Here is a 27,101-nt window from a genome sequence, read left to right as displayed (position 1 = left end):
ATCCTCTGGGAAGGGGAGGCACAGGAGACTTCCCCGGGGATCCCTGTGGTGTTTATACTGCTGCTAAGAACTCAGATATGCCTAAGGACATCCACCCGTGTATCTTTGCCTAGTCCTTCCAGGGTGCTTCTTCACACATGCACTGGGGAAACTGGTCTTGCTACAAGAGGACCACCATTCTAGCTTTCTGTTGCTGATAACACCATGATTAAGCAACTTGGAGGGGAAAGGGTTTACTTGGCTCCCATGTTGTGGTTGTAATCCATCCCCAGGAAAGGCAGGCAAGGAATGCAAAGTGGGAAGAGAGACACAAACTGAAGCAGAGGCCATGGAAGAATCATGAGTACTAGCTTGCTCCCTTGGCTTGCTCAACTAACTTACTTACAAGGTTTCTCTGTAGCTTTGGTTCCTGTCCTAGAACTAGCTCTTGTAGACCAGGCTGGGCTCGAACTCAGAGACCCGCCTGCCTCTGTCTCCCCAGTGCTGGGATTAAAGGCTTGCACCACCACTGCTCGGCTCTACTTTCTTTCTTATACAATCCAAGACTACCTGCTTCATATCAATCCCTCATCAGAATCTCCCTACAGATCACAGCACAAAAGGTTTCACCAGCACAGATTATTAATTCAAACACATCACACCAATGGCTCTGATAGTCTTGTTTCCCCTTGAAACTTCACAAGCCAGGCTTCTCGACCACTGCTCTTAACATTCTTATCTTCCAAATCCAGTACAACAGCTCTTTAGGCTCTGAGCACTTCCAGCCAAAGCTCTAAATGCTTCCAACAACCATTCAAAAGAACATGGTCAGGTCTATTGCAGCAACACCCCAGTTCTGATACCTCTTTCTTTCTTTCTTTCTTTCTTTCTTTCTTCCTTCCTTCCTTCCTTCCTTCCTTCCTTCCTTCCTTCCTTCCCTCCCTCCCTCCCTACCCTCCCTCCCTCCCTCCCTCCCTCCCTCCCTCCCTTTCTAACCGGGTTTTACTGTGTAGCCCTCGCTGTCCTGGAACTTGCTGTGTAGACCAGGCTGGCCTCAAACTCACAGAGATCTTCCTACTCTGCCTCTCAAGTGCTGGGATTAAAGGCATGCACCACCACCACTCAGCCCGACACCAATTTCTATTCTTGTTCAATTTCTGTTGCTGGGATAAAAACAAAAGCAACTTCGGGGGTGGGGGTGTTTATTTGATAAAGGTCAAATATTATTGAGAGAAGCCGAGGCAGGAGCTTGGAAGCAAGGATTGATGCAGGCGCCATGAGAGAACATGAATCACTGGCTTGCTCACCTTGGTTTTTATACAACTCAGGACTACATGCCCAAGGGGCAGCTCCACTCAAAGTGGGCTGGGCCCTTCTATATCAGTCATTTATTAAGAAAGTGCTCACAGGCCAGTTCGAGATTCCCTATTCCCAGGTGATTTTAGTTGTGTCAAGCTGACCAAAAATAAGTCCAAAAGAACCTATCCAGCCAAGGCTTTCCCAGAAAGCCTTTAGACAGCAGCTCCCTGGGCACATTAAAACAGGATATGACCTGCACGTCCCCATCAGGAAAGGATGCATGGCACCAAGCCCTGCAGCTGTCCCTCCAGCCTGGCCAGCACAGTGGTTGTGACACCAGACACCTGCTGGTGCTGTCACTCCTGTGGGGTTGGGGGTAGGTGGCCTTGCAGCTGAGGACAGAGAAACCTTGAAGACACAGCTGCTTCTGTGTTCACAACTCCCTAGACACTGGTTCTTTGTGTCGGGGTGCAGCTGGCTCCTTCCTTGGTTTCCGAGTGGTGTGCTGTACCAAAATGCACTTACTTTTGTTCTCAGTTTGATTCCTTCTTGCAAGGATGTCCAAACAAGAGCTGCTTGGTTCAGTATCAATATCCTCTGAGGTTGAGTCTATAACTAGCTCACCATCTTCCTTACCCGGGTTGGTACCATGTGATGTCCCAGCCATCCTTGGGTTCTGGACACATATCTGGGTTGTGTTTCCCTGTGAGTGGTGGCAACAGGCCGCCCCAAGCCCAGTACCCTTTCTGCCCTTTCCTGGTCCCAGGGCCTTGGGCTGTTTGCTAGCTCAGTGTCTGGTGATGCATATAAGATGAGGTGAGCCTGTCTGCTGCAAGTGTTGGGCACTAAAGGAGAAAGCATTCCAAAAACATGGGACATGTCAACAGCAGATAACAAAGTCACTTTGATCACCACCTGAGTGCTTGGAGGGCCACAGTCGTGATGCACTGCTGTAGGTGTGAATCACAGTGGTGATCCTCTGTGCTGAGGATCGACCTGAATGCACTCTTGACCACTGTTCATTATGCACATCTGTTAAAAGTAAATAAAATTGAGGCTGGGGAGGTGACTCTGTTGGTAAAGTGCTTCTCATGAAAGCAGGGGCACCAGAGTTCCCTCCTTAGCACCAGGTGGAGGGAACAGAGTCAGTCTGGAGATCCCTGGGACTCACAGCCTAGCCAGCCTATGCTACTCAGCAGGCCCCAGGTTGGAAGAGAGGCTGAAACTTCAAAGGGGAAGCAGTTGAGGAAGGGACCTGGTGTAGACCCCTGGCCTCCTCTACACATGCACAGCCCTGCCCATACTCAAAAAAGTAAAGTTAAAAATGTAATTTCTTGTGCTTTTTGGGAGGAAATGACGTTTGTGCTTTGGTTTGCAGGTGGAACTGGAGGTTACGCTGCCAGGAGAAGGCAAAGACCGCATCTTCAAGGTGTCCATCAAGTGGGTGTCATGCGTGAGCCTGCAGGCGCTACACGATGCACTTTCGGGGCGGCTGCCCAGCGTCCCTTTTGAGACGATACAGGCCCTGGATGTTGTCATGAGGCACTTGCCATCCATGAGGTGAGAGCATCAGGTGGGTGGGGAGAATGAAGCTGAGTGTTCTCAGAAAGGTTGAGGAGCCAGTGGTGGGCTCACATGCTCTGTCTGGGGCGAACAGTCGAGATGGAAGAGCATAGTGTAAGAGTTGTCACCGGTGCCCCTGCCTGAGTGCAGAAAGTTCACCTCTCTGGCTTTGTGCTCACACAGCCCTGTGCAGAGTTCAGAGCAGCACTTGGATGGCGCGGTGGACACCCACATGGTGCTTGATTGAACGCCCATCCCTGGGATACTTCTCTGCAGCTTTTATGACAATGACTAGCACCAGAGGCATCAGCTGGTTTTGTTAGAGGATCACCCTTTGCCACACCTAGCAAGGGGGTGGGATAATTTCTGTGGTTTGTCATTCCTGCTTGTCCGACAGAGTGACTAGCACATGGGACCAAGGCCTGGGAGCTGCATCTAAGCTTAGCTCTCACACAAAGCACACAGTAGGACTTCAGGAATGGTGGGAATGGAACTGTTTTGAAGGCCAGAAGTAAGAAGCAGAAAGAAAGCTCAGTGCTTAGGCCCTGGGGCTGACCCCTCTATACCCTGGAGAAAATTGGGTGTTCTTTGGCTCACTATCTATGTCTTAGGCATAGAAGAGATTACATCCCAGGGCCAGCTGTTACTCTTGGCAGGGCCCAGGCCAGCCTGTCGTGCTAAGAACTGTTGATGGGAGGGAGACAGGTAGGCACAGAAATAGCCTAGAATGGTGATTGACATATAAATCTTGTATATGTTTTGATTTATTAAACCAGTATTTATTTTATTGTGTGTGGCATGCCACCAGTGCGTGCATGTGTGTGTGTGTGTGTGTGTGTGTGTGTGTGTGTGTGCGTGCATGTGTGTGCGTGCATGTGTGTGCATGTGTGTAAGTCAGAGGACAACTTGATATGAGTCGGTTCCCTTTTTCCACCATGTGGGTCCTGGCAGTGGAACTTGGGTCCAGGCTTGGTGACAAACCCCCTTACCCTCTAAGCTTCTCATCAGTCACATTGTCTATACTTTTAGTTGAGCGGCAGGAATTCTTATGGTTTCCTTTCTTCGGAATTCCTTTGGATTGTTTACGCTGATTTTTATAGTCAGAAGACTCAAGACACAACAGGATTGACAAGCACAGGCAGAAAGTGAGATGGGCACGCTCCATAATTTCATTAGCAGACGGTGTTACCTGTACTGCGGCTGTACACTGTCTTGCCTTTGGCATCCTGAATGGTGCCACATCCCACACATCCAGTAGTCTAGGTGATGCCCTTGAGAGAGTGTCCTCAGTAGGTGGGTGGACTCTAGCCTAGGTCTGCATGCAGAACTGGCCTGAAGCCTTGTGGATCTTTCCACTACTAAGAATAGGCTCTGGAAGCATGCATCGTCCACAGCCTCCTTCCTGCCTTTGGTGCCTGCATTGATAGAGCTACAATGAACAGGGAATGGGTACCAGCTTAGACGGCTACATGGTGGACCACAGCAACACAGAGAAGTGGCAGCTCCGGGACTTAGAGCTGTGATGCTCTAGCTGCCTCTGCCTCCTTAGCATAGCCCTGGACTAGGAAGACACGGATGGGTCTGCCCAGCTATGTACAGTGTCAGATGAAATAAGAATGGGGAAAGAGAATGGAATACCAGTTAACCTGCATCTGCATGGTCCTAAGGCTGCAGCTGTAGGCAGAACTCTTCCCAGATTAACTCTTGTCCTTTGGAGATTCATAAGGAAGGTACCTCAAAGTGATTCTAAGCTTGCACCATAGTGCGCTTGTCTCACACTGACACAGAGCCTTGAGAGAGGTCCCCTTGACCCTCCATCAGCTTGGTGTGTAAACATCGACAGCCTATATCTGTAGGGCTACTGTTTACACTGTGAGTGCAGACAAGAACTCCATTTAATGAACATGGCTTTACAGGGAAGAAACCTCGAATGGTCTCAGTGTAGTTGTGCCTGCTGGGATGACTGGAGGAGAGGCTGGAGTCTGATTCTGTCTGATCAGGAGAGGGCTTGTCTCCCTGGCAGGTATACCCCTGTTGGCCGCTCCTTCTTCACTGCATCTGAAGGCTGTTCCAACCCCCTGGGCGGGGGCCGAGAAGTGTGGTTTGGCTTCCATCAGTCCGTCCGACCTTCTCTTTGGAAAATGATGCTGAATATTGACGGTAAGAAAAACCCATTCACTGCTGGGTGATTGGCGCCCATGCAGCCTCTATTACATGAAGTGGACATTTGAAAGTATGCAGAGGAGCCAGACATTAGGAGGAAGGTTTCTCATAGCCACCTCTAGCCTCTGTTTGATATCTGCTAGCCTCTGTTTGATATCTGAGGCGGTTTCTAGTTGGGTATTGGAACCTTTGAAGTATTCCATTCCCAGGAACCCTTGAGCCAGCCTGGGGAACTGGCTCTGCCAGGCTCTGTGCATGACTAGGGTACCCCAGGAGTGGGGTTTCTACACCCCTCACTTTTGTTCCACATTTCCTGACTACTCACGGTTTTTACACTGAAAGAAGGGCACCACTAGGTGCCAATGGATGGCCACTGTCCATTGATCCTCCAGCTTCAGCAGTATGTTAGACCTGTCACTGCTGTGACAAGTACATAGAAGAAACCATTTAAAGCAATAAAGATCGGCTCAGGGTTTCAGAGGACTCAGTCCAAAGTACGCTCATACCGTCATTCTGAAGCCAAATGCCACTGCAGAGAGGCTGTGAGACAGCACAGCTGCTCACCTTATTCACGGTGGCTGGAAGGAGCCAGGGAGAAATGCTTTCCTGGATGTACACCCCAGCCATTGACTTCTCCAGTCAGGACCTCCATCTGAGTTTTTACAGCCTCCCAGAAATGCAATCCAATTGTGACTCCATCAACCCACCCCCACCCCACAATCCAGGAAGCTCTCAGTGATGGAGTCCATGTGACCCTCTTTTGGGACACTGTAGCTCCCCTGCTGTTCCCTCCTGCTTCAGGAGACTCAGGACCATACTTTATGTTTGAGCCCACTTCCCTCTGCCAGAGACCCAACAGTCTAGAGAAATGATACCTCCTCTCACGTAGGAGAGAAGTCCTGGCAGCGGCTCTGTGAGACCCCAGAGCACTTCTCACTCAGATGCATACTAATTGCGAAAGAATTGAGTGAATGGAAAATCGCAGAAATGCCTCTTGCAGGAGGTGGCCAGAAAAGCCTACAGGATCCTAGGTCCTGACTATCCTGTCAGGCTAAACTTGTTCATGACCACAGTAATTTGGGTGACTACTTCAGATGCAGCCAGTCCTTTACCATTGGCTTTGGCTAGAGAAAAACATGGAATCTCTTTGGTCAGTCCCTACCCTGGGGTGTGGAGCTCTGGGCCTAATGGGCATTGGTTTTCTCATCACAAAGGGCCAAGGGTGCGTGCCATGGGGGAGAAACAGGGCAGGCCTCCTGAGCTGCTGCTAGGTAGTCATATCGATGCCTCTGGACGCCTCCATCAATGCTCCTGTCTGTCTCTCGCTTTTCCTGCACACAGTATCGGCCACAGCGTTTTACAAGGCACAGCCGGTGATCGAGTTCGTCTGCGAAGTTTTGGATTTTAAAAGTATTGAAGAGCAACAAAAACCTCTGACAGATTCCCAAAGGGTAAAGTTTACCAAAGAAATTAAAGGTAAAGAAGCACCCAGCACAGCAGGCTAGGGAGTGAGGGCCCCCTCTGCGGTGCCTGCCTGGACATGGATGGGTTCTTGTTCCACTCTGAGGGAGGGTAGGAGCTGTGGGAGGAGTGACCCACAGGCACACTGACTTTGAGCCTGTGACTCTAATGAGCACAACCACACGGTGTGGGACATCCCTGAGCCACAAACGTTAGGGCCAGAATCACCCTGAAAGAAGGGTAGTGGTGACACTCAAATCTTACTCTGCTGCGTTTTGCTGGCAGAAGGCATCTCTGGACGAGGTGGATCCAGACCTGCATCTATCCAGCCCTGAGGATAGCCTGCATTTCTTACTCCCCTCCTTAGAACCCCATGTGTGAAAACTGATTCCAGGGTGGGTCTTGGACTGTAGGTGGGTGACAAGAGTCACTCTGAAGCCTGCTGTCTGTCACCAGGTCTAAAGGTGGAGATAACGCACTGTGGTCAGATGAAGAGAAAGTACCGTGTCTGCAATGTGACCCGTCGGCCTGCCAGTCACCAAACGTAAGGCAGCTAAAACAGCCACCCCTCCTTCCAAACTCAGGCCTGGCCCTGTCACTCAGATTCCCAGACACTGGAAGCCATGGGACTGTCCTGCAAGGATTTATTTGTGCTCCTAAAATGCTAGTAGCTACCTCTGTGGCTCATTCACTCTCCATTCTGCAAAGGGGCTGGATAAATGGCTCAGTAGTTAAGAGCGTGTATTGCTCTTAATTTGGTTCCCAGCACCTGTGTTGGGCAGCTTACAACCGCCTGTAGCTCCAGCTGCAGTGCACTGTGTACTGCCCTGGTGCCCACACCCACACACCAGATCCACACACATAATTTAAACTATGTGTGTATGTGTTTTAAAATTTTTATCTTTTTCTTTTTGTATAATTTTTTTCTTTTTTTCTTTTGGTATGATTTTTTTTCCTGCATGTATGTCTGTCCACCACATGTGTACTTGGTCTCCACGGAGGTCAAAATGGGCATCAGATTCTCTGGAACAGGAGTTGCAGGTGGCTGTCAGCTACTGTGTGGGTGCTGGAAATTGGGTTCTCTGCGAGAGCAGCCAGTGCTCTTTCACTCCTTCTTAGAGTCACCGTGTTCTTCTGGGAAATAGACTTCTGGGCTCATCTTCCTGTGTCCTACACTATCTAGTAGAAACTGTGATTGGTGTGTTTCTTAGATGTCTACGTAGTCGCTGTTTCCCAACAGGCACGGGCAGCCCGAGAGCTGAGAGGCTCTGGAATAGTCCAGAAGGTAGTTGAAGCGTTTGCTGCTGCATGGTCTGGGAGGCGTGTTGGAACTCCAGTGTCCAGGGGGCCCTGGGCTCTTGCCTGAGTCAGCTCTTTCCGCAGGTTCCCGCTGCAGCAGGAGAGTGGGCAGACAGTGGAGTGTACAGTGGCCCAGTACTTCAAAGACAGACACAAATTGGTTCTGCGCTACCCCCACCTCCCGTGTTTACAAGTTGGACAGGAGCAGAAACACACCTACCTTCCCTTGGAGGCAAGTCTCTGCACTTTACCCTCGACTGGGGATGAGAAGCCTCAATCCAGCCCAGCCTCACTGATGCTGAAAGACCCAGCCAATTCATGGCATTGTTGAGATTTGGCCCTTTTGTGTACCCCTCCCCACAAAGTGTCTTGATTAGCAGCTTGGTTGGGAATCCCCTCACCTCTTTCTTAGATAGGATCTCACTTTGTTGCCCTGGCTGACTTGGAATTCTCAGTGTAGACCAGGCTGGCCCCCACCTCAGATCCCACCTACCTGAGCCTTGTGAGCCCTGGGATGGTGGTGTCTTCCTTAGATTTTCTGATATGGTTATGAAACACCATGGCCAAAAGCCACTTGGGAGAAAGGGCTTATGTCACATACTCTCCCACACCACAGTTGACCAGGAAGTCAGGGCAGACACTCCATCTGCTTGGGAATCTAGAGAAAGGTAGGAGCTGATACAGAGGCCATGGACCTGTGCTGCTAACTGCCTTGTTCCCCATGGTTTGTTCAGACTGCTTTCTTATGGGGCCCAGGGGTAACATCAACCACAATACAATGGGCTGTCCCACATCAATCACGATTTAGGAGAATACCCTGAATGCCTGCCTACACCCCGATACTTTCCCCCCTCAATATTCTTATTATTTGGGAATTTCATATCCTGCACTTTGATCAGACTCACTTCCAAGTCTTCCTGGATTTGCATCTCACCCTTGTATGCCGCCTCCCATGTGCTCGTGGTCAAACTCCCAGTAGCAAGGCCCCAAGGAAAGCTTGAGTGATCCTCCGCTGTAGAGAGCTACACTTCATCATCTTTATTATTTTGAAGAGTTCTCTTTGATGGTTTTCTGTCTAGGCCTGTTACTTGGGTGGGATGGGGGGTACAGGCTATGGTCCCTTCTTAGGGAAGCAGTTTATCAGTTGAGGTCCCTCCCCTCAGATGACTATAGCTTATATCAAATTGACATAAAACTAGCCAGCACAACAGATGCGAGCCCCTCACTATGCCCATCTCAAATCCAGAACTCCTAGATTGGCACCAGTGTCCCCTGTCCCTGTTCCCATCAGTGCCACCAAAGCTGAAGGATGCAGTTCTGTCAGGCCAGGTTTGTTCTGCTGTGGGTGATAGGCTATGGAGCAGCCCCACCACTGGCTAGGGCTCTGGCTTGGGTACTGAGCCCCTGAAAACCGCCTCTCTCCCACAGTTCATAGGTTGACATGTGTGTGTCCTCTATAGGTCTGTAACATAGTGGCTGGACAGAGATGTATAAAAAAATTAACAGACAATCAGACCTCAACCATGATCAGAGCCACTGCCAGGTCAGCACCCGATCGGCAAGAGGAGATCAGCAAATTGGTGAGCACTGGGTTCTCAGGTTCCTCCAGGATGGGGCACCGTGGCAAGGACAGCCCTGAGCACACACTGCTGTGCTTGAGCAGGGATGACCCTCAGAAGGAGCAGAGGCCTTCACTGACTCGTCTTCCTCTTTTTCCTAAAGATGCGAAGTGCAAGTTTCAATACAGACCCATATGTTCGCGAGTTTGGAATCATGGTCAAAGATGAGATGACAGATGTGACAGGACGGGTTCTGCAGCCTCCCTCCATCCTCTACGGGGGCAGGGTAGGTACAGGTGGATGGTATGGGGTGTGTGTGTGCGCGCACATATGAGGTGGATTAGCCATGTGTATTCTCAGGTTAGTAGCTGCCCGTACCCGTGGGGTAAACACTGGGCACTGCAGATGGCTGCTCTGAGCTGCACCCATTGGACCCATGCATGACAAAGACTCTACCTTTTGCATCCTTTTTTAAAATCTGCACGTTGCTTTTAGTGTTTCTAGAAGTCTGTCTTAACATCAAAATTTCACTTCATTCTTACTTTGAGGTTTCGGGGATGGTGTCTGACTCTTCTCAGCCCCATCCATTATTCCAAGCGCCCATTCATCTGATTCCACTCAACCGTATCCATTTATCCAGTTCTAGGCACCGTTTCCTTCTGTCTTCTCATTCCTTCATGCCTTCTATCCATCCATCCATTCGGCTCTTCATTGCTATCCACCTACTTGTTCATCATCTCTCCGGCCATCCTCTCTTTCCTCATGTAGCTTGCCAGCCTCCCTCCAGAATCCGCCATGCTGTACATGTGTGTGGGCTGTCTGCATTGCTAGTTAGGGATACCAGAGCCAGTCCAGTCATGCTTGAAGAGTCTTTGTTGACCAGCAGCCACGGGGTTTCCATTTGTTTCTTCACATTCCAAACCACTTTCTATTTGCAGAACAAAGCGATTGCCACCCCTGTCCAAGGTGTGTGGGACATGAGAAACAAGCAGTTCCACACAGGCATCGAGATCAAGGTGTGGGCCATCGCCTGCTTTGCACCCCAGCGCCAGTGCACTGAAGTCCATCTGAAGTAAGCCTTCTTGAGACCGCCATGTGCCATGGGCTGCAGAGGGCCGGGGAGCCTGGGCATGACCTGTCCTGACTGGTGCCGACAAGAATGTGCTCTGGGGCTCTAGGGTTGTACTTTCCTTCCAAGGTTAGAGGGAAAATGAGACATTTGTGTTCTGCCTCTCTGGGAGACAGTAAAGGGAGGTCCCCAAAGCCTGCAGAGTGTAGCTGTCACCTGACCTACTCAGCAAGAAGCTATTTAGTGACGCTGTCCAATGCAAGGCAGAGTTCCCTGACTGGAGGCTGTCGCCCACTGATTGGTGGCATCTGCTTCTAATAGAATGAGCCAGAAGCCCAGAGCAAAGAAAGCCAAAGCAGAGCCTGGGTATTAGCAACCTCCAGCCCATCTTCATCCCTGGCCTCTCTGTCCAGAAGCACACCCCCCTGTTGGCATGAAGGCAGGTGCACACACATGAATTCTGTAAATGCAGCATATGGGAAGGTGAATACTGACCCGATAGATAGGAACCTTCACTGCTGGTTAGACACGTTCTTCCTCTGGACCTGAGCCTAGACTCAGTCTCGGGGGTCACCTGAGTTGGGGTCTCCTGACTTTGCTTGGCTCTCACTTGGCCCTGCTTTCTTTTGAGTCTGTGTCTCTAAGCATGGTTGTACCTACCAGAGCAGCAGGGGAAACCCACAAGACAACTAATGGTATGGGTTGTTTTACTAGAGAGTTGCTTAGGTCAGCACGGCACAAAAAAACCCATACTGCGTCACTAAGGGAAGGCAGCAAGCATGCATTTTTTTTTAGCTGCCATTTCATTCCACGTTGTCACCTCTGGGCCTTCCAGGTGTGTAGCGTCAGTATTCAGGCATCTGAACTGGCCTGCACTTGGTGTTCTGATGGTCTGTGTCCTCTGCTGCAGACACTTAAGAGCACCTCCTGTGCACATTCACTACGTTCTCTTTTAACAGGGCCCTGCCCACCTCCCATCTCTTTCTCTGTCTCTCCCGCTTCTCTCTTTTCTGCTGCTCCCATCCCCAGCGGCCAGTCTCCCCCTTCTCCCCTTTTACATTCCCTTTTCCTTCCACATGAACTCTTGCATGGCATTTTTCTCTCGTGTAGTGCTTTTTTTTTTTTTTAATTAATTATAGCATATAGCCCACTTACCTCTTCCACAGGTTTATATAGTTTTGACTTCTGGCTTTATCTGAAATTTAACTCTAGCATGGCGTGGTGCCTACCTCCTAACCCTATCCCTCAGAGACTTAGGCTATAGAATCCTGAATTTGAAGTCATCCTAGGCTACCAAAAGTAAATAAAAACTTTAATTCTCTGGTTTTTAAACAGTTCATGAATCCCAAGGTTAGCCTGGCCTATAGACCCTCCTTTCTCTCTCAGATGCTGAAATCACGGGCATCCACCATCGTGCCTGGAATAGTCAGTCTTGGGGAAGAAAGACTGTGTGCTATCAAGTACTCTGCCAACTAAGTTACGTTCTCAGCTCTGAAAAAAAACTTCATTCTAACCTCCATAAACATGCTTGTTTGTTTGTTTTTGGGTTTTGGTTTTTTTTGTTTTAAGACAGAGTTTCTTCTCTTTGTAGCCCTGGCCATTCTGGAACTCTGTAGAACAGGTTAGCCTTGAATTCAGAATTCAGAGATCCACCTGCCTCTGCCTCCTGAGTGCTGAGATTAAAGGCGTGGGCCACCAACACTCAGAAATGTGCCCCCCCCCCCCTCCACTTTGTAAATCTTATTCAGTGCCGCTAGTTGATATGGCTTCCTTCCCATCTGGTACACATCTCAGCAAGGTCGCCTTTTCCCTCAGGTCCTTCACAGAGCAACTGAGGAAGATCTCGAGAGATGCCGGAATGCCCATCCAGGGTCAGCCCTGCTTCTGTAAATATGCCCAGGGGGCAGACAGTGTGGAACCCATGTTCCGGCATCTGAAGAATACCTACGCTGGTCTTCAGCTGGTGGTCGTCATCCTGCCCGGCAAGACTCCTGTGTATGGTAGGTGTCAGCTGTCCGCAGGCTTCAGGGGGTTGAGAGTTCCAGTGGGTGGAGGTTGCCTGTTCCCCTTCATGTTGCCTGAACTAAGTGATTGCTTCTTGCCTGGCCCTGAGCCCGAGAGGGGAGAGGGGATCTGGTTGCTCTAGTCTGTGTTTGGAGTCATCCTTGTTGTCTTGCATGAGGCCACAGTCCCAGGAATCTAGCAACTCCAGATGACCCATAACTTGACTTTAGGGTAGGTTTTATCTTCATGCTGTGGCACAGTTGTTCTTATGTGGAAGAGAGTCCCCTAATAATGCCATTGTTCCCTGAGGAAGCCCTACTGGCTCCTGATTCCTCAGAACTCAGTCAGCATGGATGACCTCTGCTACCACTGCAGACAAGGTGGACTTCTCTGTCGGAGGGTAGTTGCTCGGTCATCAATGTTCAGGAGGTCCTTGGGTGTATGGACAGGTCTGCAAGGTGAAAGCAATTTGCCCACAAGCTTCCGGTCAGAAAGGTGCTGATGTGAGATCTGGTGGTTCAGGGGCCAAGAAAGGCAACTGTGGCTTCCTGATGCTTGTTAGCAGTAGAGATACTTTCTGTCTAGCCACGGGCAGAGAGCAGTCCCATCAAGGCCATGCTTCTCCCTCCAAGTTCAAAGAAGGCTTTCTCAATGCAGTGGTGTTTGGATGCTGTGAGTGTTACCCCTGGAGTCCTGGTTTCTAGAATAGCCCGAAGAGCAGTGGCCAGCTAGTTCAGGAAGGAATCTGGGGATGGGGGAGTAGGGATCCCACAGCTTTTTGATGTTGGTTCTGTGTTCGCCGAAGGTTTTGAGGAGGCTGGCGCTTTTATTTTTAGCTTTCCAGGCATTTTCTTAACATGAGGCGTCATTCCTGCTGAGGACTGACTGAAGCTGCAGTCATAGCCGCTTCTGCTCACCCTGCCCTGGGCCCCGGGTCACACATGGGTGGTGTGAGATATGTCTCCAGCTCCCCATCCTGACAGGGGTGAGGCAGGCACAGGTGCCTGGCAGTGCTACCCCAGGATTCCGCCGGGAGCTCTGCCCCTCCATCTGCCAGCATCTTCCACAGACTGAGTACAGGTGCCTGGTGCAGTCCAAGTGGGGCAGAAGACAGCTGCTTCTCTGGGAGCCGTGACATGTGCACCTCTGCTCCACAGCTGAAGTCAAGCGTGTGGGAGACACGGTGCTGGGGATGGCCACACAGTGCGTGCAGATGAAGAACGTGCAGAGGACCACGCCGCAGACCCTGTCCAATCTCTGCTTAAAAATCAACGTCAAACTGGGAGGTGTCAACAACATCCTGCTGCCACAGGGCAGGTGAGGAGACGGCACCCTGTACACCAACGCTGGTTTGAATGGTCAATTGAGAGGTACCCACAGTCCGTGTGGGATGAGTCCCGGGGCCTCAGAACCAGGGAGCCCTGGGGTGGGTAAGTGCTGTGGCTAGGCTCCCTAATAGTTGAAGATTGGTGTGGAGGTCAACTGCCACCCCGCTCCCTGTGCTGAGGTCAAGACAGGTTCATTTGGAATGGCAGGAAACGGCTTCCACTCTTCTCACTCGGTCCTTGGAGCATTATTGCAGTGCAGACTCCTAGTTCCCTCTTTCACTCCCAGCTTACTACTGGGATCAGAGCACTCTGGACTGAAAACTTCATGTAGGAGCCAGTGTTGATGGGTCCTATGCCTAGGCCATGAAATAAGGCCAAGCAAGCACTGACTGCCATCATGTCCCATAGGGCTAAGGGCTGGGCTTGTGGAACTGTGTCTTCTTCCTTGTGTGCCTCCTAAGGAGTTAAGAGGTCAAGGCCAAAGTTAATATTTGCCCTTTCCTGGACTGTGGTCCTGTGGCAGAGGCGAAAGAAGAGATTGACCATATCAATCATTCTGGTTGAGGGAACTGTCTCCGAAGACCAGGAGAATGAGGGCAAGCCTGTATTCTGGGGGAGTGGCTGTAGCTCCCAGACTGAAGGGGAGGAATGACAGTCATCTCTAGCTCTTAGTCTAGTTAGTGTCAAAGACGTGAAAGAGGAGTGGCTTGGGCTGGGCAGCTATACTCTGGCCTACCTCAGGAAATAGGAGGAGGAGGCAAGGTGTCCTCTGGTATCAAAGCCATGAGCCTGGAAGAGCACCCTTGAGTGAATAGCAAGATCTGAGCCCTGTGCCCAGGATAAAGTTCCGGGGCACGGTGGTAGACAGGAGGAGAAGGCATCAAGGGAGTGTGTCTTGCATCACAGAATGCCAGTGGGCCACACTGTGTGGTTTGATCATTGGACCCAGTGCTGTGGAAGTCAGTGGAGCCCTTGAAAGAGGAATCTTGTTCCCACAACAGCATGGGGTGGAGTTAGGAGGAGCCTGTGAGGCAGCAGCAGGCTGGGCTCGTGGGAAGCTTTGTTGGACTACAGATAAACAACAAGAGGGAGCCAGGGCAAGTGTGCCTTTGCTTATGGCATATGAGGCACATCCAGCCACGTGGAGGAACACAGCTGCTATCTGGCTGTGCCGTCTAGGTGGCCTGGTGATGGCGGACAGTGATCAGGATCTGGAGGGTAGCACCCAGCTCCTGCTTTAACTGTCGTCAGAGACCAGGGGACACAGCATCTTAAACATGGCAGACCACAGTGCTGTAAACTGTCTGTCTTAGAAGTGGCAGGCAACGTCCCTAACACTTGTTCCCCTCTTGTTAGAAAGGCTACAGAGATGTTTATCTTCACCCTCAGAAAGTGCTTTCTCTTCTGTGTCTATGTCCTGAGTGGGTGCTTAGGGGTAGGGGTTTGTACAGGAGAATTCCTGTTATGGTCACTCCCTGGGCCTTTGCTGAAACTGACTCACTGGGAGATTAGAGCGTGCATCTCTGGGTGCCTGACCCTTTGAACAAAGTGAAGTCACCTCAGGTAGAGATGTGGCGCTCAGCTGGTGTCATGGTTGCTCATGACCTGGGGGTCTTAACACAGAGAGTACTGTCTGGAAGAGTCAGTCTCCACACACTTAGGGACAAAAATGTCTTCTGGTTCTTGTGATAGTCTCAGGCCACCTTTAGCAAAGTCAGTCTCTTTTGGCATTGAGGGGTATGTGTAGGCAGTCGATAAGAATCATAGGAACCAGATGTGGAAGCATAGTCTTATGATCCCAGAATTTGAGAAGTAGAAACAGGAGAATCAGAAGTCCAAGGCCAGGCTGGGACACACGAGACCGTGTCTCAAAAGAAAACTGCAAGAAAGCAGACAGGACGCCTGAACCCCTTTCTGATGCCCATGCTGCTGCATACCATCTCCAGCCAGAAGTAGAAAGGTGCGGGTGTGGACAGCTGGCCTCTGTGTTCTTGTTGTGTCTTACAAGAGTAGTCACGGTGGAAATAGAGATAGATGCTGCTCCTAGCAGCTACGTATGATAGACAGGCCCCTACAGTAAAGGAAACAGGAGAAGCCTGGTAGATCTCATGGAGGGCTGTCCTTGTTTCTGTCTCCTCTGTGTTCACTATATGCACCGCCCCCTCAGGGACTGAGCATTCAGCCTGGCAGTCTCAGCCAGAACTGGTGGCCATGAAGGCAATGGCTGGGGTGCTGGGAGATGGCGTGCATGCTGTGGCTGGCAAACTCCTGTGCTCTGGCAACCCTGGGAGAATGAGTCATGGGGCTGGTGAGATCCTGGAGTAACCCTAGGGAGATAGAAGGTTGAACAGGGCATCCCCAGTGCCCAGCCAAGACCTCATTGTTTAACCCAGTGGGCCTTCTTTGTGGATCTTTTTTGTTGTTGTTGTTTTGTTTTGTTTTTTGAGACAGGGTTTCCCTGTAGTTTCTAGAGCCTGTCTAGAAACTAGCCTCTTGTAGACCAGTTTGGCCTCTAACTCGGAGATCCGCCTGCCTCTGCCTCCCGAGTGCTGGGATTAAAGGCGTGCGCCACCACCGCCCGGCTTCTTTGTGGATCTTTAAGGATAAGATCCTGCTGGAGTTGCTGGGGTGTCTCTTGGTAAAGTGCGCACATACACAAGGCCCTGGGTTCAAGTTCCAGCACAGTGAAAACAGATGAGTTCTGTGGTTCATGCTTGTCGTCCAGGCACTGGGGTAGAGGCAGGGGATCTCTTGGAAAATGTCCATTTTAGGGCTAGGGTTGCCCCCCGAGAGGGAGAGGACTAATAACATCAGGCATCCATGCATTGTCTGAAGCCTGGGCCGTTAACCCCCACTTTCTTACAGGCCTCCAGTTTTCCAGCAACCTGTCATCTTCCTGGGAGCCGATGTCACCCACCCGCCAGCTGGGGATGGAAAGAAGCCTTCGATTGCTGCAGTGAGTACCCACACTTTCCTCCTGTTCTCTTCTGGTGCCGTGCTGCTTGGCACCCCTGGCCCTCAAGTGCCAGTGGTCGTTTGCAGTGGTGTGGCAAGGACACCATGGAGCTCGCTCACCTGCCTGGTTGCTCAGATCATAAGTTAATGGCAAAGGGTTGGTTAGAGGGGAAACTGAGGATGTCACAGCGATTTGTAGACTGCCACCTACCCTGCTGTCTGTGACGCATTTGGTGGGCTTCCCCGGCCTTCAAGGCAGCCTTGGCTGACCATTCAGCAGCCACTCCCTCTGCTCTCAGAAGACCACCCTGTCCTGTTAGAGAGGCCAGCCGTGTACTTCAGTGGTGAGGCTTGCCCTGTTGGAGTGCAGAGTGACAGGCTGTCCTTTCACGGTCACTCTAGTCAGAGTGCAGGGCTAGGAGCCAGGATGCTTGAGTGTCTGGAAGGAAATGACAACTCTTTGGGTCGTCTGTGCCTTCCTGCACAATCAGCTTCTCTGACATCAGTGCCACAGAGGCTACTGAGGAGTGGAATCGAATTGCCTCGGCATAGCAGCCTAGAGATGGGTCCAGCACCCTTTACTTGGCATGGAAGCACCATCCTTATGCCCAGCTGAGCCTCAGCCTCGAGCCACACTCTGCTGTTTCTCTCCCGTAATTAAGCTTAATCTTTCTGGGCTTTTCATGTGCACTTTTGCTGTTGTCATTAGGATTGTGAAACGGGGTGAGACACTTGCTCAGTGCCTGGCTTATAGCAGATGCTAAACAGGCTCAACATCATTGTTTAATCTGTCTTAAAGGAGGGGGTGACATATAGGACAGGACCCCCCCATTTGCATCATGTGTGCAGTGCACAGTTCAGGCTTGGATTGTAGGTGGCATCCATAGCCAGGATCCCAGATCTCTTGCCACATTGGTCTCTACCTTGTCACCATTTTTTTGTTTTTTCTGGTTCGCTATGCACAGATCCTCTAAGCTTTGAAGGCTTAGGGCAGTGTATTAGTCCAAAATGCACACACGCGCACACTTAAAGCAAGTAGTATTACAATGGAAAGGCCTAGAACAATCCGTAGTTGTTTAGTCCATGAAGCTGGATGTCTCTCTGCAATCCCAGTTGCTGGTTTTTAGTCTAAATTGGAATCTGCCTGCAGCAACAGTATGGACAAACTGACCAACAAGAGCTTGGGCGAGCAGGCTGCCACTAGAAGGTGTGACTGAGATTTAGGGTGGATCTTCCCACCTCTGGAGATGCAGTCTAGAAGCAGGTGAGCAGACAAACATGATCAGGTTTTAGAGCCAGGCTTCTCAAATTCTAAGGAGCAGATATCTGTGTGTTTATTCCTGATGCCCACAGTTCTCAGTCAGTAGGAATAGGTTTCCATTCATGTTGACTTATTTCTAGTTATACCAACTTGCAATACGTTGGGGTCTATTTATTTTCCAAAGGTGTAAGAGGGAAACCGTCAGTTTGAGAGAAAAACTGTAACCCCAGGCAGGGTTAGAAAAAGGAATTCTGTAAAGCTTCTCAAAGGGATAGCAGGTCACCTGCTTCCCAGGGACATGGGGCCCTTCCCTTAGAGCTTTCAAGGTATAAGGAAGTGCTTCCCACAGCTCAGAAATGGGCAGGTCCTAGCTGTAACGGTCCCCTTGGTCCCCTGATCGGATTGCGGTTTGCACTCTGGCTCTCCTATTTGCTTCTTCAGATAACCCCTTGAAGAGCCGGCTTCCTTCAAGGGGCTGTGACCTTCCTAGGGACGGAAGTCTGGAGACACTAAGTCTTTGGTGTCCATATGGCTTTTTGGAGAAGTGTTTGCTCTAAACAAGAGGCACTCCCAGTTGCTTTTTTTTTTTTTTTTTTTTTTTTTTTTGGTTTTTCGAGACAGGGTTTCCCTGTAGTTTCTAGAGCCTGACCTGGAACTAGCTCTTGTAGACCAGGCTGGCCTCGAACTCAGAGATCCGCCTGCCTCTGCCTCCCGAGTGCTGGGATTAAAGGCGTGCGCCACCACCGCCCGGCTTCCCAGTTGCTTTTTTGCACAGATAATTCAACCACGTCTGATCTTACACACAGGCTAAGTTTTGCCTTTTCAGTCCCCCCCTCCCCTCCCCCCGTTTTTTGGTTTTCCCATTTTTCGAGACAGAGTTTCTCTAGGTAGCAACCCTGACTGTCCTGAATCTCTCTCTGTAAACCAGGCTGGCCTGGAACTCAGAGTGAGTTCCTGCCTCTTCCTCCCAGGTGCTGGGTTTTAAGGCAGGCGCCACCACCACCACCAGCCAGTTTTGCCTTTTCTTGAGTACCTTGGGGCAAATGTCTTATCTCTGGAAGGTACTTAGCAGCACCTTCTGCTGTGAGGGACATTGTGGGGAGATGCTTCTTTGCAGGACCGTAGAAGGAGGGACTCCTGAAGCCCTTGCCACTTGCTGACTGTATGTCCCACAGGTTGTGGGCAGCATGGACGCACACCCCAACCGCTACTGTGCCACCGTGCGTGTACAGCAGCATCGACAGGAGATCATCCAGGACCTGGCTGCCATGGTGCGGGAGCTGCTCATTCAGTTCTATAAATCGACACGCTTCAAGCCCACCCGCATCATCTTCTATAGAGATGGTGTCTCTGAGGGCCAGTTCCAGCAGGTAGGCTGCACCAAACTGTCTTCTTGGCTTTTGTTGATGGTTGGTCACAGTGTGGAAGGCAGATTATGGGTTTGGGCTGTGCTGCATGAGATTTTTGAGGCCCATGGTGGGGGAAGGCAGGAGTGGAGTTGTGGATATAAGCTTGGGCAGTGGAGACCGGAGACCTAGGTGAGGGTAGAACCTGGCCAAGGAATACGAGAATTTGTGTATATGACAATTTGGAGCTCTTTGAAGGTAGTGTCTGGGGACCGATACAATGGGTATGGAGAGCTGTAAGCCCGGGACAGTGAGAAGAGGGGACTTGTAAATATTCCAGCCAAACTGCAGTAGCAGTATGAGCCCACTGTGACCTGAAACTCAAGAAGCCACTGCCCTGGGGTTCCGCTGCTGGCCCAGGCTAGTTCCTTCTCCACCTCACCCAGCATCCCAGCAGCTGCTCTCTTGGGAGCTGGTGGCAGGGAATGGAGAAATAAGACATGTGGGTCACACTCAGTGAGGAGGATGGGTCCCGCATCCTTGGGGAGCGTTGGTATCTGCCCTGGGCATGAAGTGCTTGGGATTCTACTTGCCTGATCACAGGCTGATGGCGTACAACAGAGGACATGTGTGTTTGCCTTCCTGTCCAGGCACAAGCTGCAGCTTTTCCTCAGAACAGATACTCATGGCTCCTGGGAGAGAGTAGACTGCCTGCCTCAGCCTCCTGGCCAAGCCCTAGAACTGTGCTCTACAAGAGCCTTGGTGACAGTTTCCACAATGCACTTTTGTGACCAGAGCCCTGTTGCCTTTAAGTAAAACCCCTGTGCTCCTAGTTTTTCCGCATGCTCCTCCCTGGTAGAGAGGCTGGACCCGCCTGTCTCGGCTCTCCCCCTCAGAAAACTCCAGCATCCCCACGACTGTATTGTCTCACTGGAATTCTAGGCATACTTTAGAATCAAATCTGAGGTGCCAGGCGTGGTTTCACACACCTTTAATCCCAGCTCTCAGGAGGCAGAGGCAGGCAGATCTCTGAGTTCTAGTCCTGCAAGGGCAGGTTAGCAAGCCCTTGTCTCAGAAAGAAGAGGCGGGAGATGCAGAGACAAAGCTGAAGAGCCCCCTGGCTTTAGTTTATATCTGCAGGCCCAGCTGCTCTGGAGTCTTGGGTGGGAAGAGTGCTTGAGCTAAGACTTTGAGGCTAGGCTGAGGGAGACACTCTCAACAAAAGTCCCCACAATTATATAGCAAACCCTGACAGACATTACATGACATCTTCAATGCAGGTGGAAGCAATGGCTCTTGCTGAGTGCTTCTTGGTGGTAGAGCCAAGCAGCCCAGGTCTGATTCAAGACAGCGTTTGCTCCGTTCGCCTTTCCTTTACTCTTAGGAAGCAAGCAAGCGGCAAATGGCTCAGTTGTCCATGTCCATGAGTCTAAACAGTGCTGTTTCCTGAGCACTGTGAGACCACTGTGGGTTCCATACAGAGCAGTTTTGTGTGCTTTCTAATTTTAACCATGAAGCCTGGGTGCCCTCAGTCTCCATGTAGATAAAAGTTTGGGCATAATTTTTACTATCACATCTATATAAACTAGAGTTTTCTGGAAAAGGGGAACCTCAATTAAGAAATTGTCTCAAGGGGGCTGGAGAGATGGCTCAGAGGTTAAGAGCATTGCTTGTTCTTCCAAAGGTCCTGAGTTAAATTCCCAGCAACCACATGGTGACTCACAACCATCTGTAATGGGGTCTGGTGCCCTCTTCTGGCCTGCAGGCATACACACAGAATATTGTATACATAATAAATAAATAAATATTTTTAAAAAAGACATTGTCTGAATCAGGCATCATATCTATGGGACATTTTCATATTTCTACTTGACGTAAGGGCACAGTCTGCTGTGGCAGTACCGTCCCCAGACAAGTCGGCCTGGGCTGTATGAGAAAGCTAGCTGAGCTGAGTTTAGTTTGCATGCTGTTAACCCCAGCAGTGAGGAGGCAGAGGAGGTGCATCGCTGTGTATTCAAGTCCATCCTTGTCCACATCGTCAGCTACAGGCTAATCAGAATGAATAAAAATGAAAGAAAAACAAGCTAGCAAATAACGTACTTCATGTTTTCTGTTGAGTTTCTGCCCTTCCTTCCCTCCATGATTTGCTGTGGTCTGGAAGAATAGTCTAGGTGTAGATAACCCTTTCCTCTCGCGTCTGCATTTGGCCAGGCTTTTTATCAGGACAGCTGGCAGAAGGCACAGTGGCTCACTAGCCCAGTGCTGGCCAAGCTGCCTGCAGAGCAAGGCCCCTGATGTCTTCCCCTATCCTGCAGGTCCTCCATCATGAGCTGCTGGCCATCCGAGAGGCCTGCATCAAGCTGGAGAAGGACTATCAGCCAGGGATCACGTTCATCGTGGTGCAGAAGCGCCATCACACACGCCTCTTCTGCACAGATAAGAATGAGCGGGTGAGTCACAGCCCTGTGGCTGCCACAGTCTGGGGAGCCTGTTTGGAGAGGCTGGACTTCGTGAGGAAAGTCCAGGCATGAAATGTCATTTTCCCAATAAATGATCTAGAGGTGTTTCGGGGTGGGGGGGGGGGCTATCAGAGCTCATGCAGGTCTAGTGATTAAACCAAGATCCTTTGCTTGCATGGCAAACAGTGCACTGATCTCCTAAGACCCAGAAAAGTGTTTTCTCTGCTTTTAACACTACAGTGATGCCCACAGATGTGTATAGGTCAGTTGCCTGGGAGACATAGATTGCCCAAAAGGGCAGGAGTTCAGGGTGTCTAGCAGAGCCTGAAGCCAGCACTGGGCTTCCAGACCCATCGGGTTAGGATCATCATACCGTGGTGGTTATTGCAGTTCAGCTCTGCCCCGTGGCCTCCAGGGTGGCTCAGTATTTGTTAATAAATGTTGTGGGGAGGTATTTCTTGCCACAGTGAAAGGAACCACTCACCAATAAAATACTGTAGCTGTGATCTCCAGTGTCCCCAGTGCTGTATACTAAAATGACATAGAGGGGGAAAGACCAACTAAAGCTTACAGAACCTCGAAGGGAAATGACAGGTACAGTGTCACGGATGGATGCTGTAACACACCTGCCAGAACCTGAGCCAGGCAGGAATGAGTGGGAGCAGAGAGTGGGGGTGTGGTGAGAAGGGCAGCAGGTGGCAGACTCCCATGGGAGGACACAGAAGTCTCGGGTGGTTTCCAAACCTTGATCTTGTAGAAGCCATAAATGTTTTGATCATTATGCAAATGGGGTTTTAGGATGCTTGACGCTTTCACTTCGCTGCCCGCAGCTCATGCATTAAAGATAGAACAAATAGAAACTACAAAGCGCTCACAGCTGAACAAAACCAAATGGTTTCATACCAAATCAGCTCAGCTTGGAGATGTGAGTGCATTTATTATAAAATGTGAAATGGCCCTGCAGACCATGAAGGGAAGCTGTAGAGCCTGTAGCTGTGTCTATAGGCTGTGTGGAGCCTGAAGCTATGGAGCCTTGCAGCCCTGTGTCTTTGTTGCCAGGGGTATTAGGGCTCCAAGGCAGCTTCCTTCCCCAAAGTGGGCAATAATTAGAAGGTAGTGAGGATGTGGTGTGATTCTGCTTCCCTGAGTGTGCAGGGAGCAGACTGGTGATGTCAGTTCCTACAGATGTGACTCTTAGCTAATGAATTTTCTAGTGTGTCCCAGATGCCTATGGAGGAGTTATGTATTTACAAAATCAACTCAGGAACTTAACCCAAAAGTTCATTTTTGAAAGTCACCATGCCAGAAAGCATTCTAGGCAGATTTCCCACCCAAACCTCAGCCGTGGGTCCTCAGAGAGGGTGGCAGAGAACAGCAAAGGAGTGAGAGCAGAAAGACTGTACAAGCAACAACAGCATCATCCATGCAGTTTTAGAAAGGAGACAGGAGGGGTCATTTACCCCCATCATAACACCACGTGTGGACAGACATGAACATGCAACCGGGATCCGCCCTGCATGTCCACTCCCCAGCCCCTCGACCACGAGTCTCCACTTCTTTCCCTGGCCCTGCCTACAAGGATAAGGCTGTTGGGAGGACTGACCAAAAGACATGGCCCCCAGTCCCCATGCATTGTTTAAGAGGCGATGCCCACGCTGGGGTGGGAGTGCAGATCCATAGCCAGCTCGTAACACAGTTCTGGCAGTGTGTCCATCCTGCCGAAACAAGAAGTGGAGATGGTGTGTGGAATTGTTTAGCTGAGCATAAGTCACCCATGCCTGCTATTCCGCACTCCGGGGCTTGCCACGAGTTGAGTCCAGTCTGCAGTACTCAGTGAGTTCTAGTCCAGCCTGGGGTACATGAGACTCTGTCTATAAATAAACCATAGAGGGATTTTTATGGCATTATTGCTTGTGCTAGCAAAAAAAGTACAAAGTAACTACCCCAGTGGAGTCTGTCTCTCCCTCCCCCCTCTGTCGTATAAATGAAATATTCCTAGCTAAGCACGATGATGCACAATGCTGCTCCAGCACTGGGGAGGTGGTGGTGGGAATATCATGAGTTGGTCTTATCCTGAGCCACGTAGAGAGCTGGAGCCTCGCTTATTCTATTGGAGCCGAACTAATGCGGACCCTTTAGAAAACAGACTGCCTGAAGGGAGCATCTGGCTGCAGTGTGAACAACAACCTCAGCCCACCATCCCTGCCACACCTGATGAGCTCTCTCTGTCGCTGCAGGTTGGGAAGAGTGGGAACATTCCAGCAGGCACAACCGTAGACACGAAAATCACCCATCCGACTGAATTTGACTTCTACCTGTGCAGTCATGCCGGCATCCAGGTAAGGAGGGAAGCTCCGTTTGATGGTCTGGAGTGTTTGCGGTGTTGTCCTACATTTGAGATGTGTTGTGAGTATGCCTACAGGGCTCCAGATCATTCTGTGGCCAGGAGAGGTGGCCTCGGGCCCAGGTACCAAGACTGTTTCTGGGTCAGACACTGGGAAAGAAGAGGTAGCAGGGACCTGTGTGGAAGTGGGTGTGGTGAGACCAGTGTGAAAGGGACAGCAGTGGTCAAGGGGTGCAGAGTGCTCATCCTGGCAGCGAGTGAGCTAGAAGTTGAGGCTACAGGAAGCCGCCCTAGTTGGGGCCTGAAGGAGCTCAAGTTCAGCTGCATGCTGGCTACCAATAAAATGCCAGGACAAAGGGGTACTGGAATGCTCTGACTCTTCTGGAAGCCAGCACCCACCATCTTCCTGATGCTAGAGTAAGGTCTTTGAAGACTGATAGCAGGTGGACAAGGGAGGATCCACCACTCTTTCTGCTGGGTGAATGCCACTCTTCCTTGCAGGAGTCTTCGGAGGGAAAAGCACCATCAAATATTCCCAACCCCTACTTTTTAAGTGTTAATATGTAGCTTTGAGAGTTTTTTTTTCTTGGTATAATAAAACATTGTAGAATATCCAATGTATCTAGGGGGCATTGTCTTTCACTCAGCCCCTTCTAAAATGTTATTTTTTTATTGCTACATCAGATTTCTGGAAGGTGGGGTACAATGTGATATTTTAACACAGGTATGCAGCCTGTGATGGTAGGGTGGAGCAGCCTTCACACCCATCAAGCACCTCAGACTTTGAGCAGTTCTTTGTATTAGAAACATTGAAAATTTTCTCTGCTGGCTGGCTTGAGTCTTGGCTGCATTAATATTACTCTGAGATGGGCATGGTTTTGAAATAGATGATTCTGAGGATTTTGAAGACAGGGTGTTTCTGTTTTACTGACTATGGCCTCAAATTTGAATCCTCCTTCCTTGGCCTCCCAAGAGTGGGCTCAAAGATGTGTGCCAGCATGCCTGTCTTAGCAGGAATAATTATTGTTGTTCTTGGTAAAGGTCTGCTCCTGTTGACTCTTGTGACCCTCTGACCTCTTTCAGGGGACAAGCCGTCCTTCTCACTACCACGTGCTTTGGGATGACAATCGTTTCTCGTCTGACGAGCTGCAGATTCTGACCTACCAGCTGTGTCACACCTATGTGCGCTGCACACGCTCTGTGTCCATACCAGCGCCAGCCTACTACGCTCACCTGGTGGCCTTCCGCGCCAGGTACCACCTGGTGGATAAAGAACATGACAGGTAAGTGTCACACCTGGAAAGGGGTTTGAGACAAGGATGGTTTCTTATAGGCGCTGATGACTGCTTTCCCTGGAGGGAAGTGACCATCTCTGTGGCCATTGGCCAGCTGTGTGGCCACAGCCATGCTGCTTTCCTTGCGTGTCAAGTTCCTGTTCCTGGATTGGTGTCTGGTAAAGACTCATTCTTCTCTTCCTGCAGCGCTGAAGGAAGCCATACCTCTGGGCAGAGCAACGGGCGAGATCACCAAGCGCTGGCCAAAGCGGTCCAGGTCCACCAGGACACACTGCGCACCATGTACTTTGCTTGACATGTTGTAGTGTTTAGCAATTGTGTACCAAGTTGGATTCACACGAGACCAGCTACACTCAGACCAACAGATGCCCAGCCCTTCCGTGACAGCCAGCATCGAACATGAGACGTCTTTGGTTTTATTAGATCCTCCATTTTCCAGAATGCCTTCCGTCCCAGATTTCAAACTTGGATTTTGAGCTGCAGGCCTGTATGAGACCCCATTGTAGGAAACGTGGTTTGCCAAAACCTATAAGCTGCTCACTGAAAGAGTCCCGTGTTTCCTAAAAACAAAACAACAAAATGTCCTCAAACCAGTCTATGAACTCTCAGGGCTTTAAAACATTTTTAATTTATTTGGTCATTCGATTTACTCGTTTTTAACACCTGATTCTCAATGAAACCGCTGGGCTCTAACTAGCTGTGAAGGCTCTGAGCGTGAAAAGCAACACCATCACCATTGGGGTTTTAAAGCCTGACCTAAGAAGTTGTCACTAATGTTGTTCTAGGGGTGCCACGTGCTCTGCAGCCCCAGGGCAGGTGGCTGCTTGGTATCCATGGTGTCTCTCGCCTGCCACTGCCTGCCCTCGAGGCCTGAACAAAGGCGTAGTGGCAGAGAGGACAGTCACGTGTGTTTGCAGCAGTGACGGGTCCGAGAGATTGGCAGACAAGTGCCATTTTGATAAAAATTTATTTAAAAAGAGAAAAAAAAGACAATATACTGACAGTCTAATCATAAGATTTGTCCTGTAGGACTGTGACATTTATTTTCCAAAGTTTCTAAAGAATACGGGTCTGTGGTGGTAAATACAGTACAATCCTTTTTCACTGTTATGTCTTTAATGTAAGAGAAGAATATATATATCTGGTTTGCAGTATTAAATGTGGTAGGTAGATGCTGTTTTCCTTTTGTTGACTATGGGGTGCTTCTTGTGACCTGTTTCCCATATCAGGAGCTGTTTGGAGCCTGGAGACAGGCCACCTCTTGTGGCTTTTAGTGCTTAAGTAGAAGAATATGCAACTGGCTTCATGTGACAGCGATGCACCCCTCCTCCTCTTCCCCCCCCAGTGTGGACTGTGTAGCCTGTACCTCTGGGAAGGACAGTGTGCTTGCCAGTAATTTGCCGTCCTCCCCTGCCTCATCCATGTGTATCGCTCAGCCGATGAAGCACAAATGGATTTTATTTATTCTTCCATTGCTGGGGACAAGCTCTCATCAGAGTGCACTCTCTCTGGGTGCAGTCTGGAAGGTGGCTTTCATAGGATCTATGCACTGAAATGGAGAGAGAGCTGCTGATGGTGGCTCTGCTGGCATGGGATGGGCAGGTAGGAGGAGCTGGTGGTGGGCAAGGCCAGCAGGGAAAGCACAGACTGCTCTGGGTGGTATTTGCTTCTGGGCCCCAACCTGGCTTTGCCAACCTAGAGACCATTGAACTGAGAA

At 50.2% G+C, this 27,101-nt stretch overlaps 1 protein-coding gene across 1 annotated transcript in view; it reads left to right on the top strand.

Annotated features, from left to right (window-relative positions):
- The window catches only part of Ago2 (argonaute RISC catalytic component 2), a 71,486-nt gene extending 44,923 nt beyond the window's left edge, over positions 1 to 26,563 (top strand). The window contains exons 4-19 of the mRNA XM_038343348.1: positions 2,657 to 2,838; positions 4,865 to 5,001; positions 6,346 to 6,480; positions 6,922 to 7,009; positions 7,849 to 7,996; positions 9,225 to 9,344; positions 9,487 to 9,609; positions 10,262 to 10,395; positions 12,208 to 12,392; positions 13,554 to 13,713; positions 16,590 to 16,680; positions 19,116 to 19,310; positions 21,602 to 21,736; positions 23,983 to 24,084; positions 25,173 to 25,372; positions 25,571 to 26,563. Of these exons, the coding sequence (XP_038199276.1) occupies positions 2,657 to 2,838; positions 4,865 to 5,001; positions 6,346 to 6,480; positions 6,922 to 7,009; positions 7,849 to 7,996; positions 9,225 to 9,344; positions 9,487 to 9,609; positions 10,262 to 10,395; positions 12,208 to 12,392; positions 13,554 to 13,713; positions 16,590 to 16,680; positions 19,116 to 19,310; positions 21,602 to 21,736; positions 23,983 to 24,084; positions 25,173 to 25,372; positions 25,571 to 25,679 (2,244 nt within the window). The 3' untranslated portion in view covers positions 25,680 to 26,563. The remainder of the gene's footprint in view (positions 1 to 2,656; positions 2,839 to 4,864; positions 5,002 to 6,345; positions 6,481 to 6,921; positions 7,010 to 7,848; positions 7,997 to 9,224; positions 9,345 to 9,486; positions 9,610 to 10,261; positions 10,396 to 12,207; positions 12,393 to 13,553; positions 13,714 to 16,589; positions 16,681 to 19,115; positions 19,311 to 21,601; positions 21,737 to 23,982; positions 24,085 to 25,172; positions 25,373 to 25,570) is intronic.
- The last annotated feature ends 538 nt before the right edge of the window (positions 26,564 to 27,101 follow it).

The sequence above is a fragment of the Arvicola amphibius genome, chromosome 9 (assembly GCF_903992535.2).
Source record: "Arvicola amphibius chromosome 9, mArvAmp1.2, whole genome shotgun sequence".
Classification (NCBI taxonomy): domain Eukaryota; kingdom Metazoa; phylum Chordata; class Mammalia; order Rodentia; family Cricetidae; genus Arvicola; species Arvicola amphibius.
This window is presented reverse-complemented; position numbering and strand designations above follow the sequence as displayed.